This window comes from Neofelis nebulosa, chromosome 13 (assembly GCF_028018385.1).
Source record: "Neofelis nebulosa isolate mNeoNeb1 chromosome 13, mNeoNeb1.pri, whole genome shotgun sequence".
Lineage (NCBI taxonomy): Eukaryota > Metazoa > Chordata > Mammalia > Carnivora > Felidae > Neofelis > Neofelis nebulosa.
The window spans coordinates 44,432,911-44,456,785 of NC_080794.1; the positions used below are offsets into that span (position 1 = coordinate 44,432,911).

General features: G+C 51.8%; 1 protein-coding gene across 6 annotated transcripts in view; it reads left to right on the forward strand.

Annotated features, from left to right (window-relative positions):
- The window catches only part of TSPAN14 (tetraspanin 14), a 56,486-nt gene that overhangs the window by 30,696 nt on the left and 1,915 nt on the right, over nucleotides 1-23,875 (forward strand). For 5 of the 6 annotated variants that reach the window (XM_058696842.1, XM_058696846.1, XM_058696843.1 and 2 more), the window contains 6 exons: nucleotides 13,776-13,826; nucleotides 15,626-15,772; nucleotides 17,296-17,466; nucleotides 19,361-19,486; nucleotides 20,655-20,699; nucleotides 22,765-22,884. In XM_058696842.1, the coding sequence (XP_058552825.1) occupies nucleotides 13,776-13,826; nucleotides 15,626-15,772; nucleotides 17,296-17,466; nucleotides 19,361-19,486; nucleotides 20,655-20,699; nucleotides 22,765-22,884 (660 nt within the window). Of the gene's footprint in view, nucleotides 1-1,747; nucleotides 2,263-13,775; nucleotides 13,827-15,625; nucleotides 15,773-17,295; nucleotides 17,467-19,360; nucleotides 19,487-20,654; nucleotides 20,700-22,764; nucleotides 22,885-23,875 lie in introns of those variants that run through there. The other variant, XM_058696841.1, reaches the window with a different exon arrangement.

Sequence of the window (23,875 nt, forward strand, 5' to 3'; positions counted from 1 at the left end):
GCCTGTCTGTCTCCGGCAACTTTGTCATTTTCCTCGAAATAAGGCAATACAGGACATTCGATGGGTTTCCTTTGGGCTTCTCCTGATGGGAGGACGGAGGCTGCCTCATCCTCGCAGTGTGTGGCTCCCTGGATCTGCAGGGCTCCCGGCCTGGCCCCACCCGGAGGCCCCACCCACAGGCCAGGTGTATGGTGGAGGGCCAGGTGGCAGACAGGCAGTCTGACACTTTGGACACTTGTACGCCCAGTTGTCCGTGTTGTTCTCTCCCACCCCCCAGGCTGTGCTTGCTTGGTCTGGCGCCTTGACCTTCGAAGGTCATCCTGAATTTTTCAGCTAGAGCGAAACTTCCCGCTGCTGTAACTGAGGGCCCGCTAATGCCCTGTTTCTTCACATTCTTTTCAGAACCAACTCTTGGCTCTTGGGAAGCTTTACCAACTTGCCCAGTAACACCTCGGCAGCCCCAGATTCGAATAGGAGAGTTCATGAATTCCGAGTTGTACTCTGCCTGATTGAAAAGGGCTGCAGTGTTATCGGCGTTCTGCAGGATTGCCGATGTGTGGCCGAGAGTCTGTTTCTCAGTTGGTGTGCACTGGGGCAGAACAGGAGGGGACAAAAAGGAACAGCCAGGAAAACGAGGCACGAGAGAGCTTGGCTGGGAAAGTGCGAGGGTGGCCAGACGCCTCCCTGCTGGGTCCCTAGCAGTTATCTCCTGTCTTCTGCACAGGAGCTTAAGTGGGGGGGGGGGTGAGGCCTGAGAAGTAGGGCGCAGAGCCTTCAGGGAAGAGCATGGTGGGTGCAGCGGGGGGTACCCCGGTGCCAGTCTGGACTCTGACCCGCTCTGAGTGATTTCATTGAGTAGTCTTCGCGTTTTCATTGTGAAATATCGATGGCACAGGCCTGCTGGCTGCCTCCCGAGGTTGCTGAAAATGTGTAAAACCCTATGCCAAGCTTTACCTCCTCAGAGACTCCGAGAAAGTATTCTTTTTTTACATTGAGCAAATACCAAGATTGAACAGTCTGACAAACCTCCATGTTCCCATCACGTGGCTTCAACAGTTACCAGCTCATTAGCCAGTCTTTGAAAATTTATATCCTCCCTGTCACCCTCGATTATTTTGAAGCAAAGCATAGGTTGTTTTGCACAGAGTGTTTTTGTATTTGTTTTGTTTCGATGAATTCGCAGTGCACAGCGGGACGGGACTACGGCTTTGCTGGCAGACCTGGGCCCAGCAGGCAGGTTCAAATATGCAGAAGCGACCTGTCATTTCTGTGCCCGATTCTAGGTGCTGGAACAAACACAAGGTTTTATTGGGCACTTGGCCCCGTTCAGAATTACTTGTGTACTAACACACACCTGTAACAGTTGAACAGGGTTTATTTATTTATTTATTTTTAAAGCTCCCTACCTACAGTTCGGGACTGAGATTTTTTCCCCAAGGGACCATTAATATTCGCTTGGGGTGAGAAATGTGGACAGAGCTGATGTGTGTGTACAGAGTGAGCATGGGGTTGGGCCTCATGCGGTTCTTCTCACGGGGCTGTCCGGGAAACAGTGCAACATTCAAGGACACTAGCACTTTCTACTTAAAAAACAAAAAAAATTGTATGTATGTACATATTCATTATTTTTAAGTAGGCCCCATGCCCAATATGGGGCTCTACTCATGACCCTGCGATCAAGAGTTGCATGCTCTACCGACTGACCCAGCCAGGTGCCCCTCTACCTTTTTCTTTTTTTTTTTTAATCATAGTCATTCTTTGCTTGTATTAGTGAGACCTGTTTCAAGTGCAGAATATCACTCTGACTTAAGAAAATCCAAATCAACACCGCAAGGAGATACCAAATTACACCCATTAGGATGGCTGTTATACACACACACACACACACACACACCCCAAAGTGGCAGATGTCGCCGAGGATGTGGAGAAATTGGAAGTCTCGTGCACTGTTGGTGGGAATGCAAACTGGTGCAGCCACTCTGGGAAACAGTAGGGAGATTCCTCATAGTGTGAACAATAGAAGTACCGTATGATCCAGCAATTTTGCACTTGGAATAGACCCGAAAGAATTGAAAGCAGAGTCTCAGAGAGCTATTTGCACACGTGTGTTCATAGCAGCGTTCTTCACAACGGCCAAAAGATAGAAGCAACCCGAGCGTCTACCGACAGATGAATGAATCGACAAAATGTGCTCCGTATGTGCAATGGAATATTTTTCAGCCTTTAAAAAGGAAGGAAATTCTGACGCACGCCACCACATGGGTGAGTTCGAGGACATACGCCAAGTGAAATAAGCCCGTCACAAAAGGACAAATACTGTATGATCCCACCTGTGTGCAGAACCTTGTAGTCAGAGGCTTCAGGATGGAAAGTAGAATGGTGGTGGCCAGGGGCCCGGGAGGGGAGAGTGGGGCGTTAGGGTTGAGTAGGTACCGAGCACTGGTTTTGTAAGGTGGAGGCAATGCACAGTGCACAACACTGTGTACTGAGCGCCACTGAGCCGTACTTTTACGAATGGTTGCGGAGTTTACATTTTATATTGCGTATACTTGCCCACAATTCAGATGAAAAAGCAGTCTCCTTTGACTTGCAGGGGAGGGGCAGCTGCGTCAGGTAGACCCTGGAGGCGGCACAGGATAGAGCCCTTTTCTTTGTTCTCACCCCACCTGGTTCCAAAAAGAATTTGAGCTCTCTTGGTTTTGCTGAGTGAATCCTCTGGAGGGAATCATTCAGATGATGTCTGCAACCCCAGGATTGCTTCCCACCACAGCATTGAGTTCAATCTGCACAGGTTCAGATAAAGCCCCTGCCTGGATCTATTTCAGAGATGGATTAAAAGTGGAGAACTGAGGCCCCTTGTGGCACAGACAATAAGCCTGTGTTACACGGGCCAGAGAGTCCCCCTGCCACTGGCCGCTGTAGCGACTCGGGCAGGTCTGGGCCGCAGCTTCCCTGCTTGCGAAGTGCGGGAATTGGCCTCCGAACCCAATGGGCAGCCTGTTTCTAGGTGAGAGGAGAGTCGTGGGCATCTGTGCTGTGACCAGAGTGGTTTCAGGTGCCTTCCTTCAAAGTGACAAAGGCCTCCCCTGACACGGGTGAATATGTAATTTATGGCTGGAGTCGGGAAACTTTTTAAGAGTGAAAGAGAGCTTATTAAGAGTTCTCAGATGGATCTCGGATGTATCTCAGGACTGTCCCAGGCAAACCAGGATGTGCGGTCACCCTACTCGAGAGAGGCAAAGCGAGTCTGCTGGGGAAGGACTGAACCAGCAGCTCCCTCCCCCTCCCCCAGCATCTGTGTGGGTAGAGGGTTGTCTTCTCTGTGTCTGGACTTGACTGCGCTCCTCCTTTGATAGCAGACTCCCCACATCCTGCAGAGCTAATGTCTCTGGATCCCTCTGACTGACGGAGACTTGCCCGTATTTGAGCTGAACTCTGTCCATGTAACACCAGACCCCAAGGCTTGACCCCTGGTGTCCATGTGGTTTCTCTGCTTCTGTCTCTGGGTGATTAGGTCAATCAAAAAGGGAAGTCCAGGGGTGCCTGGGTGGCTCAGTCGGGTAAGCGTCCGACTTTGACTCGGGTCATGATCTCACAGTTTGTGGGTTCTAGCCCCACGTCGGGCTCTGTGCCAACGGTGTAGAACCTGCTTGGGATTCTCCCTCTCCCTCTCTCTGCCCCTCCTCCCCTTGCGCTTTATCTCTCTCTCTCTCAAAAATAAATACATTAATTAAAAAAAAAGGAAAGTCTAGTGTTTTAATAATATGTGTAGTGTATTTTCACTTCCACTCCTGAGAAGTGGTACCTTTTTTCTCTTCAAGTTTTATTTAACAAACTTTTGTAATTGCATGGAAATTCTAGAAGCTTACCCAAGGCACCCCGCTTTACCGAGTTCCCTCCTCAGGCTCTGTTCTGTCTTCAGTTGCACGTGGTCTCCCATCTTTGTAAGAGAATCCTTGTAGTCGTGAGGTCAGCGTTTTCACGTCAGCATCAGCTAGCCTAGAACATTCTAGGTCGCCACAGAGTCTTCTTGATTGTATTTTTGGAAATTCCCATATTGGACATTTCGGTTGTTTCCAATATATATATATATATATATATTTTTTTTTTACTATCCTAGATAAGGATGCAGTGACTGGTTAATGTAATACAGATTCCTCCCTTCGGGCAAGGCAGGGAGATTATTTGCTGGGATAAATTCCCAGGAGTGAGATTAAATGGGTCAGAAGGTGTGTATGCTGTTTTGACCTGACTGACATATTTATACTGTCAAAATTACTTCTCTCGAAGGGCTGTCCCAATTCATAGGAAATAGACTGCCTTATCTCTTGGCACATGGGGTGTGTGAGTGTGTATTTTTCTACATTTGCACTTGCCAAGTCAGAGGGCAAGATTGCTTAATCAGAGATTCCACTAGAACACCCTGATGCTTACTCGCTATAGGGCTTCAGCTCCTGATCTCCCTTGAGCACGTGGGAGGCTTGAGGAAGGGCTGCTCATGGGGCTCTGTGATGGTCATTGCCCAGCACATATGATTACTGAGTGCTCACAGGTTAGTGTCAAATCTGGGTAGCTGATGGTGTGTATAACTATGCATCCTTCCCCAGTAAATGGAAGGGCATCCTTCCCCAGTTGGCATGCCCCAGTCTACTGCCGTGTCTTGTGTGTGGGAGTGCCCTATTCCTATCTTGGTTGTACCTTCTTTTTTTCCCCAGAAACACTTTTTAAAAAAAAATTTTTTTTTTAAATCTTCATTTATTTTTGAGAGAAAGAGAGAGACAGAGTTGAGAGCAGGGGAGGAGCAGAGACAGAGGGAGACACAGAATCCGAAGCAGGCTCCAGGATCCGAGCTGTCAGCACAGAGTCTGACGCGGGGCTCAAACCTGCGAACCATGAGATCATGACCTGAGCCGAAGTCGGACGCTTAACCAACTAAGCCACCCAGGCGCCCCCCAGAAATACTTTTTAAATATCCCCCTTATTGAGGTGTAAATTCAATAGAATGGCATTTACTCACTTCAAGTACAGTTCCATGAGTTGACAGCTGTATACTCCATGAGACCACCATCATCCTAGCGAAGATAGAAAACCTTTCTAGCACTTCAGAAACTTTTCTGTGCTCCTCTGCTGTCATTCCCTTGTACCCCTTCCTCAGGCCACTGTCCATCTGCTTCCTGTCCCTCTTACAATTGACCCTCTCTCTTATCTGATTTCTTTTAGTTTAGGTCATGTTTCTCCCTTGTTCTTCTGTTTTTCGTTTCATTAATGTCTTTAAAGATGTTAAAATTATTGTATTAAAATTTTTTTTTAAATGTTTATTTTTGAGAGACAGAGCTCAGGTGGGGGAGGGGTAGAGAGAGAGGGAGACACAGAATCTGGAGCAGGCTCCGGGCTCTGAGCTGTCAGTACCGAGCCCAACGTGGGACTCCAACCCATGAACCGCGAGATTATGACCTGAGCCGAAGTCAGATGCTCAACCGACTGAGTCACCCAGGCGTCCCTTTAAAAATTATTTAAAATTTTATCTTTCAAATTGTAGTAAGACACATATAATGATGTATCACTGGAATCATTTTTCCATGCATAGTGGTATTAAGTATATTCACCTTGCCGTGCAGCTATCCCCACCATCTGTTTCCAGTCTATTTCATTGATTTCTGTTCCTGTTTATATTATTTCCTCACTTTCCCCTACTTTAAGATTACTTTGTTGTTTTTTTTTCCCTAGCTGCTTAAGGCAGAAAATTAGATCATTGATTTTAGATCTTCTTTCCTAGTATAGGTATTTGATGCTCTCTGTTTTCTGCGTCCCACACATTTCGATATGTTTTCATTTCGTTTGGTTAAAATACCTTGTATATGCATATTCTGTATGGAATGTATCCTGTCTTCCCCCTTCTGGCTCACTTCAACAGTTTTCTCTTTATTCCTGGATTTTGGTTTTATTATGATATGGGCTGGTGTGGTTTTCTTTATTCTGTTTGAGGTTCATTGGGCTTTTGGGATTTGTGGGTTTATAGTTGTCATCAGATTTCGGACTCCTTTGACCATTATTTCTTCAAATACACACCTCTCCCCTTTTTCTTCTCAGGCCCCTTATAGTCTCATGGGTCACTGAGGCTCTGTTCATTGCCACCCGCCCCCCCCCCCCCCGCCCCAACCCCTGCCCCTGAGTTCAAATAATTTCTATTGCTTTGTCTTTAAATTGACTCATCCTTTTTTCTATAGTGTCCAATTGCTATTAAACCCATCTAGTGAATTCTTAACGTCCAGTGTTGTATTTTCTATTTCTAATAGTTCCATTTGGATCTTCTGTTTTCTATTTCTTTTCCTCATTATGTTTATGTTTCCCTTTAAGTCCTCAAGAATATGTACAATATCTGTGTTATTTAAAAAATTTTTTTTATTAAAGATTTTTAAAAAGTTTTTATTTATTTTGAGAGAGAGCAAGAGAGAATGAGTTGGGGAGAGAGAGGGAGAGAGAGAATCCCAAGCAGGCTCTGCACCGCCAGCCTAGAGCTGGACACGAGGCTTGAACTCAGGAACCATGAGATTGTGACCTGAGCTGAATCATAAGTCAGATACTTAACTGACTGAGCTACCCAGGCGCCCCTAAAATATCTGTTTTTAAAGTCTTAGCTAATTCCATCTCCCCTGTAATGTTTGTGTCTTTTTCTAGTTACTGAATATTTTTCCTTGTTATAGATCACATTTATTTTCCCTTCTTGCCCGTGTAAGTACTGTTTTTGTTGTTGTTGTTTTTTAAGTAGGCTCCATGTCCAATGTGGGGCTTGAAATCACAACCCTGAGCTCGAGAGTAGCACGTTCTACTGCCTGGGGCAGCCAGGCACTCCTGTCTAGTAGCTTTTGATCGGATGCTAGATGTAGTTTTTCCTCTGAAGCATTCCTCTTGTTTTGGTCTGCTCAGGCTGCCATTACAAAATACCATAAACTTGCTGACTTAAATGACAGAAGTTTATTAATCTCTCACATTTCTGGAGGCTGCAAGTCTGAGATTGGGGTGCAGTATGCTTGGGTTCTGGGGAACGCTCTCTCGCTGGCTTCCCTACGGCTGCCCTCTTGCTGTGTCTACAGGGCAGAGGGTGCTCTTGTCTCTCTTCCTCTTATAAGGATACTAATCATGGAGGCCCCATCCTCATGACCTCATTTAACCTAAATTACCTCCCAAAGGCCCACCTCCAACTCCCATCACATTGGGAATTAGGGCATCAACATTGGATTTTGGGGGACACAAACATTCAGTCCGTGACACCGCCTTTAACAGTGTAGTATCTTCTGAATCTGACATTTTTTTGTTAAATATTGCGTGTAAGATTCATTCACACTGTCGTATGTAGTTGTAGATTGTTGATTCTCGTTGTAGAATAGTCCATTGTGGGGCTGTATCGTTTGGGATTTTTTACAGTTTTAGGCTACTATGACCTGTTCAGGTAATATAAAAACTATCCCAAGTTGGAGACAAGAATTATAGGGATGCTCTGGGGTTTGTGTGGCCGAGCTAAAGGAAATCCTGTCTTTCGTCTTGAGGTCCAGATGGTTTTAGTGTGATAGTTTAGTGCAGGATTTGGCAGACTACGGCTTGCAGGCCTGGCTCCCTGCCTGTTTTTGCACATACAACTTTATTGGAACACAGCCCTGCCCATTCGTTTACATATTATCTATGGCTCCTTTCCTGCTATAAAAGCAGAGTTGAGTAGTTGAAACAGAGATCACCCAGCACAAGGCTGAAAATATTTACTATCTGGCCCTTCACAGAAATGTCAGCTGCTGGCCTTAGTATTTTGGTTTTCTACCCACTGTTAATCACTGAACTGTGCCAGCAAGGGCAGAACCTTGGGAGAAGGTGAGGCTGAGGCTGGGTTGGGCTGGGGTTCCTTCTCTCTGTTACCCGGAGAGCTGCCTATAACCTCCCTTGGATGACTCTGCCCTTCCTCCTTCCTTCCTTTCAAAGACCTTGATACGGTCTGATTCCTGGGTGGGGCTCGGGGTGGGCTCTCTGTTATCGGGAAACTCAGAGACATCTGTGGAAACCGCCCCCGGAGTCCTCTGGGTAGTCCTTACTTCTCACTGGGGCCCCTGGTATGTGTTTGCTGGCTGTGCTGGGAAGGGCACACATGCTTCTTTTTTTCAGAACCGCCCTTCCGGCAAGAGGAAAAGCTGGTGTGTGATAGCTGTGTGACCCTGCGCAAGGCACCATCCTGCCCTGGGCTCTGTTTCCCTCTGTAATGAGGAAGCTGGGCTCCAGCATCCCTTCTGGCTCCCAGACCTTCCAGACTCCCACTGGGAAGTGGCTTAGTTCAGACTCTCTGAATGTGGGACTACTTGAAGGAGGCATCCCCTGCATTGGTGACGGTTCAGAGTGGCTACAGTCTAGAGGGGTGAGGCTTCCTAACCCCACAGATAATCCTGAGACTCCCCTTCAGCCACCTGGGCTCTCAGGGTGAGGTTGGGTCCAGCGTGTGTGCCCTCTGGCATTCTTTCTGGCCAATAACTTGTATCGTTAGCATTTCAAGTGACTGGAACATCTCTGGTGTTCTCGGAACTCCGGCTCTAGGGTCAGAATCTCCTGTTCTGGAGAGCGCCAGGACCACGGGTCTCTGCCTGGCATGATTTGTGATGGCAAAGCTTAGGCAGTGGGAGGTGTACAGGCCTTTGGAGACTATTGGCCTCCCAACTGCTCGGTTTTGCAGATTGGCAAACTGAGGTCCAAGAGAGGGATGGCTTGCTCAAAGCCACAGGGTGAATTAGAAACAGAGCTGAGATTCTCTTATGGCTTCTTCCACTCTCTGTCCTGTTTTCTTTCCATCATTCTTTCTTATCTTGCTTCAAAAGCCTCCAGAGACCCTGTTTCCCTAAACTCTAATTCACTGTTGTCTCCTGAGACCCAATAAAAGAGATGCCTCTGGAAAGGAGGACTTTGTCTTAGGACAAAGTCTCGAGCTGGGAGCTATTGGGGGTTGGGCACAGAGACTCTTCAGTCCAAAGGCTGGTGGCATCTGGAAGGCCCCTCCATGCCTCTGCTCTGCTCCCCTCCCCTGCAGGAGGGCCAGGCTCACTTAGACTGGCTCCATGCCCTGGGGTGAGCATGTCACGTGTGATCCTTAGAACCCTGCTATGACCCAGGAGGGGTCATCCCCATTTTCTAGAGGAAGTCATAGGCACAGAGAGCTCCTGGACTTGGCATGAAGTCCTGTCTCCAGGAAGTTGCAGAGTGGAGACTAGAACCAGGACCAGCTGACTTGTTGTGCTGTTTGTTCAGCACTGGTCTGGTCTGCTTTGAGTTTGGCTTCCTCTCGAGTGTCCTTCTGGGTTTTTCTCTAGGACTCCCGTAGGCATCCCTGTGAATGTCAGCCTCTGACAGCCGGGGGATTTGCAAGAACCACAGGCCAGTGGGCAGAGCCTGAAAAGGTTGCGTTGCTGCTGGTGGTTTGCCTTGAACTCACTGCACAGAGGCCTCTGGGACCTGCAAGAATTGCCTAAGTACGTTGACACACACCGAAATGCAGTCTTGCAAGAGGCTAAGGCCGCTAAATTGTGGGTGATCAGGGGCTGCTTTTGAGCTGCTTGGTGTTGGCACCCTCCTCCCGTCCAGCCGGGCCTGGCCAGGTGTCTACACTTCCACTGTCACTTGAACGTGCTTGGGTGAGGTGCCACAGGCTTGCTCACATGGTGAGCAGATTCTGTGTGGCTCCCAGCCCAAGAGTGCCCCAAGAGGTGCCCTCACCTAATTCCGTGGGGGGAGGGGGGTGGGGGGGGGCTTTGCCTAGGGTGGAGAGGTCCGTAGCATTTACAGTGACACCCAAAGAGGCCCTGCTCCCCGGCCACCCACTCTAGTTGGGACACAGAATGAGCCTCACCACCCGAGGATACGGGTGGTTGGCTTCAGAGTTGCACGGCCCAAAGCCCCTTCTGTGGAACCCCCGTGCCATTGGGCCCCCGTGCCTGCTCCTGTGGTGGAGAGCTCTGGCTGCTGCTTGCTCTTTCTGGCCTGGGGGTCAGTGGGATAACGTGCTGGCAGGAGGGTCAGAGACGCCTGGGTCTGGTTCTAACCTTGCCACCAGCCAGCTGTGTGACTTCGGGCAAAGAACCGAATTGTTCTGCCTCTGAGCTTTCCTGCTTGAAAGATGGGGTAGTAGCGCCAGTGTTACGGGGTGTGGAAGGGGCCCTTTCAGTGTATTAAGTGTTTAACACAGAAAAGAGCGGTCCTGCTTGCCATGGTGACCACAGTGGTGTGCATACCTCATGGTCCAAGGCCGGCCTCCCTTTGGGCTTAGCGGGAATTAGGCCCCATCCTTTGGGAGGGAATTTGATCAGGTCATAAAAGAGAGACAAAGGAGGTTACTCGGAATCTGGAAAGCACCCAGCTGAACTGTCACTCCCAGATGGTTGGCAGCCAGGGATGACAGCCCTGCCCCGTGGACCATCTGCCCCAGAGAGATCCAGAGAAGAGGCCCCGTTGGGAGCTGGGTTAAGCTGGCCAGTGCCCTGTCCTGGCTCTTCCACGGGGCTGTCGGGTGAGCTCCCAGACAGGCCACTTCCCCTGTCTGGTCCTCCGTCAGTCTCCTTATCTCTAGAATGACTATCGGCCCCCAAAGTTCCTGCCTGGGGCCAGTGTTCACAGAACCCATGATCTAACATGTGATCCCACCACGCTGCCGGTTCCTCCTGTCTTTCTGATGCAAGTTAACTTTAGTTCTTTCTTTAAAACAGAATGGAACAAACCATGAGCCCTTTTCTTAGTGCCCAGTTGTTGTGAGAGAAGGAAATCTGTGCTTCAGTGGAGGGAGCTGGCCATGACTCAGCCTGGGGTCTTGGGGGGTTGGCTGGGGGGTGGGGGATGGCAGGATTCTCTCACTGCCCTCCATTGTGCCAGGTGGTAGGCAGGCTGTCGTGGAAAGTGGTTAGGCAGGGGCGTAGGGAAGGACAAGCCTCCAGGCCCTGTCCTGATCCTAATGCCTCTGTAGGACTTGATGATGGACTTGGGCCACACTGGGCTTTTGCTTGACCCTCGTTTGCTCTGAATGCATTTGGAGGGAATTAGACCTGGGAGCATGTCTGGGAGGAGAGCCGGAGACCGCGGGCAAGGACCACCCTGGTCTTGGAGCCCTGGTGACTCACTCACTTGTGCCTAGTCTGTACCTAACATAGCCAAGTCCTTCTCCAAGTTCTTGGGATGCAACCTTGAGCAAAACAGAAAACATCTCTGGGCTTAAGTGGGAGAGACACAGTAGACAGACATACAGCTCATGTGGTCCAACGGGAAGTGCCGTGAAGAAAATCAAGCAGAAAAGAAGGTCAGGACTGAAAGATGGAGAGCTGTCCACCTCGGGTGGTCTCTGAGGAGGTGAAATGAGGAGACTGAGTGAAGTGAGGGAGGAAGCCTGAAATGGACATGGAGGAACATTCTGGGCTGAGGGAAGGGACGAGTTTGGCGAGTTCCAGAAACAGTAACAATGCCAGGCTGGCCCGGAGAGTAGAGTTGTATGAGCCAAAGCCTGGCTGCCTAGGCCCTGGTGGGCCATGGCAAGGAGTTTTATTCTAAGTGTAAAAGGAAGTGAGGTGGAGAGTTTTGAGGAGGGGAGTTACCCGATGTATGTTTTTAAAGGACTGCTCTAGTTGCTTAGGGACCTGTGAGGAGGCCCCTGCAGGATCCGGACCTGCAGGGGTGGAGCACGGACAGGTAGGAGCAGAGAGTCAGGGAGAGAGCGTCGGATGCGCTCTAAGTATTTTGAAGGTGCAACCAACAGAGGGCAGGGTGAATGGGAGTCGGGTAGAAAGAGGCATCAGGCATGAGAGGTGTAGGTTTTCTGATCTAAACAACGGAGGAGGTGGCCGTGGTACCATTTAATGACAAGGGGAAGAGTTGGCAGGGGCTGGGGCTGGGAGAGCAAGGGTTGTCACCCATCATATGTGAACAAGTCAGGTGGACATAGGGTATTTGACCCGGGAGCCACTATGGCTGGAGATTGGGATTTATGGGTCAGCTGTGTAGACATGCTATGTCAGGCCATGTGACTTATGGCGTCACCTAGAGGACGCCAGGGAGGACAAGGAGGCCCAGGCTGAGGCCAGTGTGTGGATGTGCCTGGAGGAGGATGAGCCAGCAGGGGAGGCTGAGGAGTGACAGCATTACGTGCCCCCAAAGCTGAGCGCCTTAGCGTAGGAGGGAAGGACCAGCTGTGTCTGGTCAGGTCAAATAAAATGGAAAGAAAAAAAAAAAAAGACTTGACCTCCAGTTCTGGCAAGAGGGTCAGTCACTGGGGATCTGGTGGAATGGCGGGGAGGGAAGTCTGCAGGATTCAATGGGCAGTGATGGGTCACCTTTGGGCTTGTCTGCCCCTGCAGCGTAGATACTGGGGAGGGAAAGGAACTAGTTAATTCCAGCAACTAGTTAATTCAGTGGGAGGACTGAAAAGTTGAAAAACCAGCGTGTGGTATACACAGGACTGTGTGTCGCTCCCTGGAGTGCGAGCCCCAGCCGGGCAGGGGGGCTCTGCCTGCAGGCCCCAGAGCTTGAGACGGTGCCCGGCACTGAAGATATACTCACGCGATACTAGTTGAATGACGTGGGGTCTAGGCCCTTCTGCACTGCGTGGTGTTTTGATCTTGGCCCTCTTGGGGCCTGTGTTCTGCTTTGTAAAACAGACAGATCAGGTCCAGGCAGGGCATCTTCACAGGGGGCCCACAGACTGCTGTGGGACCCAGCCTCGAGGAGCCTGTGAACTCTCTGAAATTCCATCCAGAATATTGGATGCGTAAGCATTTTCTGAAGGTGGTCTGTGATTCCAAAGAGGTTGAGACCTCCCGGGGCTTTCTTTAAAGGGCCTCTCCTTCCTACTCCAGCCTCCTGGGGCCAGCAGTGAACATAGGAGGCAGGAGTGTCTTAAAGTGTGAGAATATGCCTCGGAAAGGTGGGTTCTAGACAGACATAGCCCTGTGGTGTATCGTGAGGTAATAATGACTGGCAGCCGGATGCCAGCATAAAGTACTTAAGCAGAAAAGTAGGCAGCTTAATTTTCAGAGACCAGGTGTTTTGTTTTATATGGAAAAATCTTCTCTGGTTCAGGAACCTGTGTGGTGCCTGGGGGGTGGGGGGGCTCTTTCTTCGTACACGTGAGGCAGCCTAGCCCCCGTGGGATTGGGGGGTGCTCCCTTTCTGGGGTGAATGCTCTGTTTAGCACAGGCCTATTTTAATTCAGTAACGAATACCCAGTAACTAATAACACGGAGCACAGTTGTGCCCCCGGGCTCTGCGTCCCCCACAGCGGTGCCCGGTCCTCTGGAGAGAGGCTCACCTGCTCCGGGGACCTGTGAACGTACCTGGGGAGCTGTCACAGAGGGTGACGTCATCTTCTACACCAGATTGTGCATTGAAATGAGTTGGTGGGCTCTCAGAATGTGGAAGAAACAGGGCAGGGCCCCATGTCTCTGACTGCATAGTTTTTCCAGGACAGACTCTGCTCTGAGATCTTCACCTCTGGTCTCTGGAGCACGGGGGCCACTGGGGTTGAAGTTTGTCCAAATGTTCAGGGAAGGTAGGTGTGGGTTAGCCAGAATGCCTTGCCATCCGTTGGCCCCCGGGTGCAGTTCCTGTCATCTGCAGGGACGGAGGGCTTGCCTTACCCTCGTGCCGCCTGCATGGATATGAGCCGGGAGCATCCCTTGATTAGCAGTGTGGACGCTCCTCTAAGAAGCATGTTCATGGTGCTGCTTTCGGACCTAACTCTCTCTCCCTCCTTTCCCCCCTCCCCGCAGTTGGCTGGAGTTGTCTTCCTTGGAGTCGGACTGTGGGCATGGAGCGAAAAGGTAGGTATCCCCGTTACTGGGACCCTGGACATCAGGTAGCCCAGACCAGGTTTGTTCAGCTTAAATTGTTCCTTATTCCAGACTCCTCCCCGACAAACATTTCTTGCACGCAGTAATGGTTTGTAGCCATTAATCATCACACAGCCAGCTCTTAGAGATAGTTGTGACGAAAACTCCTGGGGTCCTGTGACTGGCTCTGCTTCCCCATGGTAGGGTCGCTGCTCAAGGCCAGGACTGGGCTGGTTGGGTATTTGAGCTCCATGAGTGTGGGGAGCCCTCTCTCCTGTTCCCAGAAGCCTCAGATGGCCCTGGGGGCTTGTCTGCAGCTGTGTCCAGGGCCGGCCTGGGGCCACCTTCTGCTCTTGTCTGTGCCTCTGGTAGCCAGCAGGCCCCTGAACACAGTTGTGTTTATTCCTGAAGTTCTTGTCCTGAGATCAAGGAGCAGGGCTGTGTTAACACGCCCCCTGGGTGCCCTGTGGGGCAGACGCAGGTCTTTACATACCTGTGAACCTCCTCGCCCTGTCTGTGCAAGAGAGGTGAGGCGGGGAGAGTGGGCTCTTACTGTCGGGAAGGACAGGGACAGTTGAAACTTTGAAGGTGGGGGGGACGAGACCCCGTGAGCTGCGGTACCACTTTCTGCTCTGCGGGTGGGTGTGTGCTTGGGGGGGTTCAAGAGAGCTGGAGAGGATCCTCACTACAGGGAGGGCAGAATAGGGGAGGGAGTAGGAGCAAGGTGGACTGGGTCAGGCTCCTGGCCTGGGAACTAAGGCATCCTCTTGAGGCTCAGGCCCAGAACCCTCTGTTGCTTCAGTGGAACCTCCCTTTGCTTTCTGGAAAGGAGGCAGGGCGCTTAGATCTCTGGCTTTCTTGCCATGGCCTTAGGAACTGAATATGGCCTGCCTTTGGGTTTGGGCGTCTTCAAGGTGGCCTGTGAACCCCTAAAGGGCAGGGGCTGAGGTGCAATGTCACTTTGCCCTACTGACAAACCCTGCAAGCCGGTGCAAACCATGACTCCTAGCGCCACCGTGTGGCCACCGCCTGCACAGCAGCAGCTCCCCTGGCCGAGCCCTGAGCAGAGAGGCCTGGCTACCCCTGCTCTTTTCTTCTTCCTCCTCTGAATCCTGGAGAACTGCTCTGTCCGTTTTGGTTCACACTAGCCACATGTGACTGTATGTATTTAAATTAGTTAAAATGAAACACGAATGAAAATTCGGTTCCTCAGTTTCACTCAGGTGTTCAATAGCACGGGTGACCAGTGGCTACCATTTTGGACAGTGCAGATGTAGGACCTCTCCCATCATCACCAAAGGTTTTGTGGACAGCGCTGCCTTCGTCTGCCTTTGGCGGGTGTTTTCCACAAGAATGTTCATACTGAAGCTGTTTTCATGTCAGGAGAGTGGGCTTCTCCCTGAACTGAGTGCAGAGTAAGCTGCCAATGGCCAGAGGCCAGGGTGAGGGTCTGGCCCTAAGGTGCCTTGACCGTAGGCCATAGGGTTCCCCGGCACCCCTTCCCCACTCCAGGTCTGGCATAGGCACCCTGCAGGCTACAAAAAAAGCGTGGGGTCTGCCTGGTAGGAACTCGTAGCCAAGGTGGAGCCCAGGAACACTCCATGTGAGGGTCCTGGGAGCTGAGGTGGGCAGGGGTCATGCTGCGTGCTCTGGTCTGGCTTTTAATAGGAGGATTGAGCCTTCTAAGACAGGTCCCTGCCCTCATTTTCTCTCTGGACACCACCCAGCCCCCCCAGGGTACCCCTGACTCCCTGAGGCTGATGTTGCCCTGCCTTCTCTGCCTCTTTCAGGGGGTGCTGTCCGACCTCACCAAAGTGACCCGGCTGCACGGAATCGACCCTGTCGTGCTGGTCCTGATGGTGGGCGTGGTGATGTTCACGCTGGGGTTCGCTGGCTGCGTGGGGGCCCTGCGGGAGAACATCTGCCTGCTCAAGTTTGTGAGTGGCCCCGGATACAGGGGTGGGAGAGGGCTGGGAGGTAGGGGTGCAGGCTCTGCTGGGCAAGCTTATACCTTATCTGGTCGGAGAGGGCCCAGCAGTGCGGGCAGGAGGCCACCTTTGGTGTCACCTAATGGTAAGATTTCAGGGAGCACTCAGATGACCTAGCTCCTCATACCTGGAGAAGTTGGGCCGCTCTGGTTTTCAGCTCCTAGAGGGAAGAGATGGCCAAGTTGGGGGCTCCTTCCCCCCACCCCCTTGCTTTTTACTTCCCTCAGAAGTTCTAAAGGCATTGTTCGCCGCTCACCTTCGCCCTTCTTGGCTAAGATCAGACGATGTTGCCAGTAAAGTTAGGAAATCATTTCCCTCCTCCAGGGTGTGTGAATCTGTTGGGATGTGCAATGCAGAATCCTTCATTTCCTGGCAGCACTGCGAGTTACTAAGAATTTGGTTTTATATTTAGATACAAATTCATGTTGAAGTGCATTCAGTTAAAATTAAATAGCACCTGGTGGGGAAAACACCTAATCGTGTTTTGCAATATATTATTTGTCGAAGTGATTAGATCAAGCATCTCTTTCTTGGGCTTAATTTAAGAAGCAGAACACTGTTGGTTGGTTTTTTCCCCCTAATTTTGTTTTCTATTAAAAATATTGCATTTAGTATCTTCCCTCTGTGTGCGTGGAGGTTGGGTTTCGGAGGGCCTTCTGCGTGTGTGAGGGTGCATGCGTGCGTGTGCGGTTGTTTCCCTTCTGTCTTAACTCTGAGACCTTCACCCACTGTGGCATGAGCTCAGTGTGACCAGTGATGATCACGGCCGGGGGAGTGTGTGCATGCCGCAGGCCAGAGGTCTGCCTGATGGGAGGGGTGTGGGGCTGCGGTGGACCCTTGCAGGATGCCCCACGGCTGTCGCAGACAGGGGCTCTGTGCTTCTGGAGAAGTCTTGACGCGTGCGGAGTAGGTAGTGGTAACGTCGGCGACTCCGGAGTTGTGAAGACACCTGCCAGGGAACTCAGGTGTCCTGCATGAGCAGTGTGCTCTCAAGCAAGCCACACGCCCGAGTGAGCCTCAGTTTCCGTGTCCCTACAGTGCGGGTGACGGGTTAGATTTCTAGCAACGTGGTTGGTTGCGTGTGCGAGGAGAGTGGTCAGGTACTGTGTCTGGGGCACAGGCTGTGCCCTAAAGGAGCTGCTTGCCTGGTGGAGGAGGTTAGCCACTCGTTTCCGGGATGGGGTTTCCTGCGGGGGAAAGGGAGACTCCTTCCCGGGAAGTGGGTGACACCGTGGCTTGGAGCTGTCTCTTCCTTTCCCTCACCTGACTCTTAACCATGCTGCGGGGATGTGGGTAGGGATGCGTTATCTCTGTGTACAGGCAGGGCGGGGTTGCCAGCACGTAACATAGGATTCCCCGGGGCTCCAGCGCCGGTCTCCTGGCGGCAGGCGGTGGCCTTGGGTCTGACGAGGGTTCGCGCCTGGCCTGGAGGCTGCAAATGTGATGACTCTCCCACGCTCGTCCCCATGCAGTTCTGTGGCACCATCGTGCTCATCTTCTTCCTGGAGCTGGCCGTGGCCGTGTTGGCCTTCCTCTTCCAGGACTGGGTGCGGGACCGGTTCCGGGAGTTCTTCGAGAGCAACATCAGATCCTACCGGGACGACATTGACCTGCAGAACCTCATTGACTCCCTGCAGAAAGCTGTAAGCACCACCCATGCTGGCCTCCCCAGTAGAGCACGGGCTCCCCACCTATGCCTGCGGTCCAGGCTGGGCTGGGGCGGGGGGGAGTGCAGGGAGGCCCTGGGAGGTGCCGCTCCTGCCTCTGGTCGGTTTAGCTTTGCCTGTTCATGGGTGCCTGGCGGCTCAGCCGTGTTCGCAGGGTGCTCGCCCCCATTTGCATCGGATGGGCAGTCCAGCAGCTCCAGTGGCCACCCTCCCCCAGGGGCCCAGATCTCTCCAGCCCTGGCCACACAGGCGGCCGCAGGTCCCTAGGCGCTATGGGTACCGAGGGGTGGAGCGTCTCCCCCCACCGGCCCATGACTCACTGTCTGAGGCTATTCCTGTCCCCTTCCTCCCGGGGACCTTTTCCCCTTCCTGTTTAAGAGGGCAGAGCTGCCTGGAGGAAACTTCCCCAGATGGAGAGGAATGTAACCTCCCTGGAATATGTCTCCAGGGGGGTGTTTAAGCTGTCCCAGGCCTTGGCCTTTACTCCATCTGGCATTCAGTCCCCTTGTGTGCAGCCACACCTGGAGGCTTGGATCACAGCCATCCCCACCCTGGGAAGAACCTATTCCCCACGGCCAGGCCTATGCAGGGCTGTTGTTTGATCTGTTTGTGCTCTGCCAGAAAACCTCGCTTCCTCAGGGACTTCATATGGAACACTCTGGTTCTGAGAAGAGAATAATCAAGAAAGCATTAAAAATAACCATAGTCTACTCTCACGTTAACTAAGACTTGTTTACCCCCATGTCATGTGTCCTGGGATCCGGCAAAACCCATTGATGTGACCAGAGGCCCTTCCTGTGTTGTAATAGTGGCCTGCGTTTGTCTGCAAGGTCACATCCCAGCCATTTCCTACTGTCTGTCCCTCACTGTGCGGTGTTGACGTTGTCACATCTCCGCGGGCGTGCCGGTGTCTGTCCCGTGTGCGGGGCACTCTCGCCCTGAAAGACATCGTAGTGTTCGCCCCTGCCGTCCTTGCAAATTCTTGAAAATCAATTATCCAGAGGGATTCGGTACATCACAGAGCTTCCTCACCGTGAAATACACGGTGATCGTTAAAGCAGCTGGAACCACGGCAGAGTGAGGGTGGGGGACATAGGATTTCATCTTAGACATAAAGACAACCAGAATTCCTGGTTGTGTGTGCGTGGCGATCACCGCCACACCCATGTCAGCAATAAGGACACGTGTAAAAACAGAATCTGCTCTCGGTTTGGGATGCCATCGACCTCACCGTGCTGTTTTCCGTATGTTTGGTTTTACGTTTTTTTTAGACGAGTGGGGATGGTCTTTGTGAGAACACCAGATAATGGGGGCTGGTGGGGGAGGCGAGGGCAGAGACCCCCAGGTCAGGGGCCGACCCCAGTCACAGTTCTGTCCTTGGGAGTAGACGTCCAGCAGCTGTTTTTTGTAAAGAGGCACACAAAGGAACGAGGGCCAGCTTGGAAATTTCCTTGGGAGAAAGACACACTCACTGCCCACAAGGAGGGGTTCCCTCTCTGGTACCCCCCCCGCCCCCGGGAGAACTACGGCAGAGGGACTATGGCCTCAGGAGAGTGAGGACTCTGCTCTGGGCTGAGGGGAGGTAAGGGGAAAGGTCCAGGGGAGGAGGGTCTGGGCCTGAGTGCCGTGCCGAGGTGAGGGGAGCCAGTCATGCATGTTGGGATCATGGCCAAGGTTTCCTGGTTTCCTTCTTAAAGGGCTACTTGGGTCACCACGCTGGGCATCTTGGTGCATGCGGGAGGTCAGTGGGGCGGGCCTTGATTTCTCCGTGTTACATGGAGGTGCACTTAACCTCTCATGTCTGCTACCCCGTGGGCGGCCACAACCCCAGCTCAGAGCCTGTGATGGCTCTCTGCTTTTGTGATCACAGAACCAGTGCTGCGGTGCCTATGGCCCTGAAGACTGGGACCTCAACGTCTATTTCAATTGCAGCGGCGCCAGCTACAGCCGCGAGAAGTGTGGGGTGCCCTTCTCCTGCTGCGTGCCGGACCCTGCGGTGAGTCGGCCTGCCCGGGGCACGTGGAGCCGTTCCTGACTCAGTCTGAAGAGAGTGCCCTGCGCTCTGTCCATGCACCACTGCTCTGAAATCCTCTGGGTAAAAGTCCCAGGAGCGTTTTTGCATGGCCCACCTGGCTCTAGTCTTCTGAGTGAGGCAGGAGAAAACCAGTAGTGTCCCTCCCTCGAGGGGCTGTCACTCAGGGTGCCTGGACAAAATGCTACGAGCGTGGTGAGCCCTGGGCTGCGCTCCTCACTGTTCTCTGGAGAAAACTTTGCCCAGTGCACGGAAGCCCACGGGGGCGGTGGGCAGTACTCACCATCTGGGGGTGGTGGAGAATTCTCTCCGTCTCTTTCTTCTTCACCTGTTTCCTTTCCCGGTCTGTGGCCCTGTCCCTGGGTTCCAGAAATGGGGGCTCCTGGGGTGACCTGTGAAGGAGCACCGAATGTTTGCCTGAACTGAGCCTGAGAAGAACTGAGTCTTTCACAGCTCTTGGTGCACTGGTACTGGGTGCGTGCGCCTGGTACTGGGCCCCGGGGCTCCCAAGCAGGCAGGGCATCCTCGCGACCACATGGCTGACGCCCCCAGCCCAGGAGAGGCTCCGGTGTGGTGAGGTTGCACGGCCAGCGCCTGAGGTCTCCACTGTGACGGTGAAATATTGAGCAGGTGGAACTCTTACCCCTTAGCGCAGGCATTGGCAAACTATGACCCGTGGTCTGGCCTGCTCTGTGTTTTCAGGTGATCTGTGAGCCAGGAATGGTTTCAGCCATTTTCAAATGGTTGAAAATCAATAAAAGCAGGATATTTTGTGGCAGGCGAAAGTTGTAGGAAATTGAAGTTTCAGTGTCCATAATAAATGAAGTTTTATTGAAAGACGGCCATACGCATTCCTTTATATATTGTCAACATCTTCTTTCCTGCTACGAGAGCAGAGTTATTGAGTAGTTGCTACGTAGGCGGGTCGGAAATAATGATCTAGCCCTTCACACGTAGTTTGGCAACCTTTGTCCTAGCGTGAAAGGTTACTTGGCATTGGGATTGCAGGCCATGAGCTATGGTGGAATTTGTACAGGTGTTTGCTGATATTTGGTTGTGACTTTTCTAGAGCCTTCTACCACTGGCTTCTCAAGAGAACAAAATGACCAGTGTTTTTCTGCTTTTCTTACAGCAAAAAGTTGTGAACACGCAGTGCGGATATGATGTCAGGACCCAGGTGAGCGCCTATGCATACAACTTTGAGTTTGTCAGGTTTATCCCCTATGGTCCAACTTCCTGATTTAGCACAAGTGCAAACTGGAGTGAGGAATCTAGGGAAGGTGCCATCTAAGCTGGGAACGAGCTGAAGAGCCTCCTTCACTGATGGCAGGACTCACGGGAACGGTGATGGGCATGATGCCAAGCCCCAGCAACCACGGTCACAAAATCTAGCAGCTGCTGCATGAGGGGAAAGAGATCAGATGAAAGTTTTGGGAACAAACGCTAACATTTGTTAATGGCTCCTTGGAGTCCCAGAAGGTGTCTGTCATATAGGAGTTCGAGCACATGGCTTGGCTTCACCGCCGTGTAGAGGCGGTGGTGATAATAAGGAGAGAGACGGGTCTCGGGGCGGGAGAAAGGCTCAGTCCTCCAGAGCTTTCTTCAGGCCACAGCAGGTGTGCACTTGGATGTGAAGAGAAGGGAGTCTCCCCTTTACCTCCCCCCAGACCTTGCTCAGTGGCCTTTGGTGATATGGATGACTGTAGTTCTGGAGGGTGGATCTTGGGGAGTCCATAGGCACCCCTCCTGTTGGCCATGGACACTAGGGATGTGTCCCTCCAGGTTGGGAGGTCTGAAGCCCCTTCCACAGTGACCTCTATTGCATAGGGATGGGCCAGTTCCCCACATTGTCAGTTTCAATGCCGCTTGCAGGGGGGTCCAGGGCTGTGATAATCAGGTACCACAGACGGTGCCTTGAACAATGGAGATTTGTCTTCTTGGAACTCTGGAGGTTAGAAGTCCAAGATCAAGGTGTGGAAAGGGTTGGTCAGAAGCCTCTCTCCTTGGCTTGTAGGTGGCTGTCTCCTGTGTGTGTCCCCACATGGTCTTCCCTCTGTGTCTTTTGGTGTCCTGATCTCTTTTTATAAGGACACCAGTCATATTGGATTATGGCCCACCCTGATAACTTCATTTCAATGTATTCCACCCCCCCTGCTTTTTTTCATATGGTATTTGTCTTTCTCTGACATATTTTGCTTAGCATAATACTCTAGCTCCATCCACATTGTTACGAATGGCAAGATTTCATTCTTTTTTATGGCTGAGTAGTATTCCAATTATATGGATGTATAGATATACGTATCTGTCTTTTATACATAATTATTTACCTATGTCTTTCCTCAGATCTAGGATTAGGGTTCGGTTTCAGGCCAAAATAATGGTTAGGGTTGGGGTTAGGGACATTGTGAGGGTATGTGCAGTTCAGAGACCTCACCAGATGGTTAGTTTAGGGTTAGGGTTAAAGTAAGGGTTACGAGTTATATTACCTCTTTAAACACCCTGTCTCCAAATGCAGTCACATTCTGAGGGCTTGAGGGTTAAGACTTCAATATCTGCATTTTAGGGGGCCACAGGTCAGCCCCTACCACCGCTGAAATGAATGACTTTTCCATCAGTGTTGCTATGGGTGAGGCTGTATGTGGGTGGGTGGGGGTGAGGGTGTGCTGTGTGTGCTGTGGAGACATCCTGTGTGCCTACTGAGCCTCCACTAGGGGTCAGTATTGGAAGGCGCCCCTTTGCTTATGACTGTTCCTGCTGGCTCTGGCTCACGGAGCCACGCTTCCCTGGGTGGGGGCCACACCCTGGGAAGCCACGGTCCCCTCCTTCTCCGGCCAACTCCTCTGACTCAGAAGATGCCGAACATCCTTCCAGTTTTCTCTTTAATGGCATGTCTTCCTTCTCGGAGCCTTCAGACCCCTCCCCGCCTTTCCAGTGTGGGCTCTGGAGGGGTGCCAAACCAGTCTGTCTTTCAGTCTGGGGAGGCCCTGACAGGAGTGGGTGCAGGCCACCGCCGGGGAGTCTTCGGTTGGGCAGGGTGAAAAATGCAAACTGCCCGAGGAGGGGGCAGAGACCGAGGCAGGCAGGTGCGTTTCTCCCGGAGAGTTCTGTTTGTCCTTGGCACCCGCCTTGCAGCACCTTGGCTCCCACCGAACTTCGCCCTGCCCGTGACAGGAGCCCTCTGGGGAGCCGGGGTGGGGACGTCCGGTGTGTGTTGGGCTCAGGTCAGTGGTGTTTCCCTGCAGCTGAAGAGCAAGTGGGACGAGTCCATCTTCACAAAAGGGTGCATCCAGGCACTGGAGGGCTGGCTTCCACGCAATATTTACATCGTGGCCGGTGTCTTTATTGCCATCTCCCTGCTACAGGTGCGTTCTCCCTGCCCTTTGTGGCTTCCTTTGTCCTTGTGGGCTGTGCCTGTTCGTTTGAGCCAGATTTTAGGCCTGGAAAGACTTTGGTGGCCAGGCAGTGAGCAGGCTGGCTCGTGGCTGCCGGGAGAACGGGTGGGGGAAAGCCAAGAACTCAGCGCATCAGAGAAACCAGGAGTTCCCCGGGGTGCCCAGGGCTTGGGAAGAGACGCTGGCAGCTCCCAGGTGGCCTCTGGGGCGGCTGCTGCTCCTGTGTGGAAAGTGCATTGTTTAGAAAATGTTTGGCTCTGACATTGCCATGAAGAGGGTGACTGAAGTGGCCCCGGGGCCGCCAGCTGTCCACACACTCCTTCCTCCTTCATTCCGCGAGTGTGTATTGAATGATCTCAAAGGGAAGCTTAGACACAGAAGCATCTAGAAGAGGAAAGAACAAATGTACTTGCAAAACAAGCAAAGAAGTCAGAAAGGCTTCAGAAAGGCTGGCTCATGAAATCCAAACCATAATGAGAATTTAAAGGGGAAATAAAAAGCAACATTCTGAAGGTCTCTGAGTTCACATTCGTCTGTTCCTGGTAGAAAAACAGTCTCCCCGCCTGATTACGCCAGTCACCAAGGTCAGATATCAGCACAGCTAAAATCAGGGAGAACCTTGTTTTTATTATGAAATCCAGCTTTACAGGAAATGTCAAGATTTATTGTTTTGAATCAAATCCAGTCAGGTGGCTCTGTTATTTTAGGTTTAACTTTGGGTACAAAGTGTGTCCCAGCTTATGGGATGTGACGTGCATGGTCATGTTGGAGGCAGGGTGAACTGTCCGTCTTGCTTCTGTGGTGCCTGCCGTTGACCCCTTCTAGGCCCTTGGGATATAGCAAAGTAGACCTCAGGGCTCCGTTTTTACTGGTGGGCTGGTCTCGTTTTGCCACAGGCCCAGTTGTTTGTCTCTCTGCCGCATCCTGAGCATCTGCAGAGTGGACGTGGGACTGATGGGCA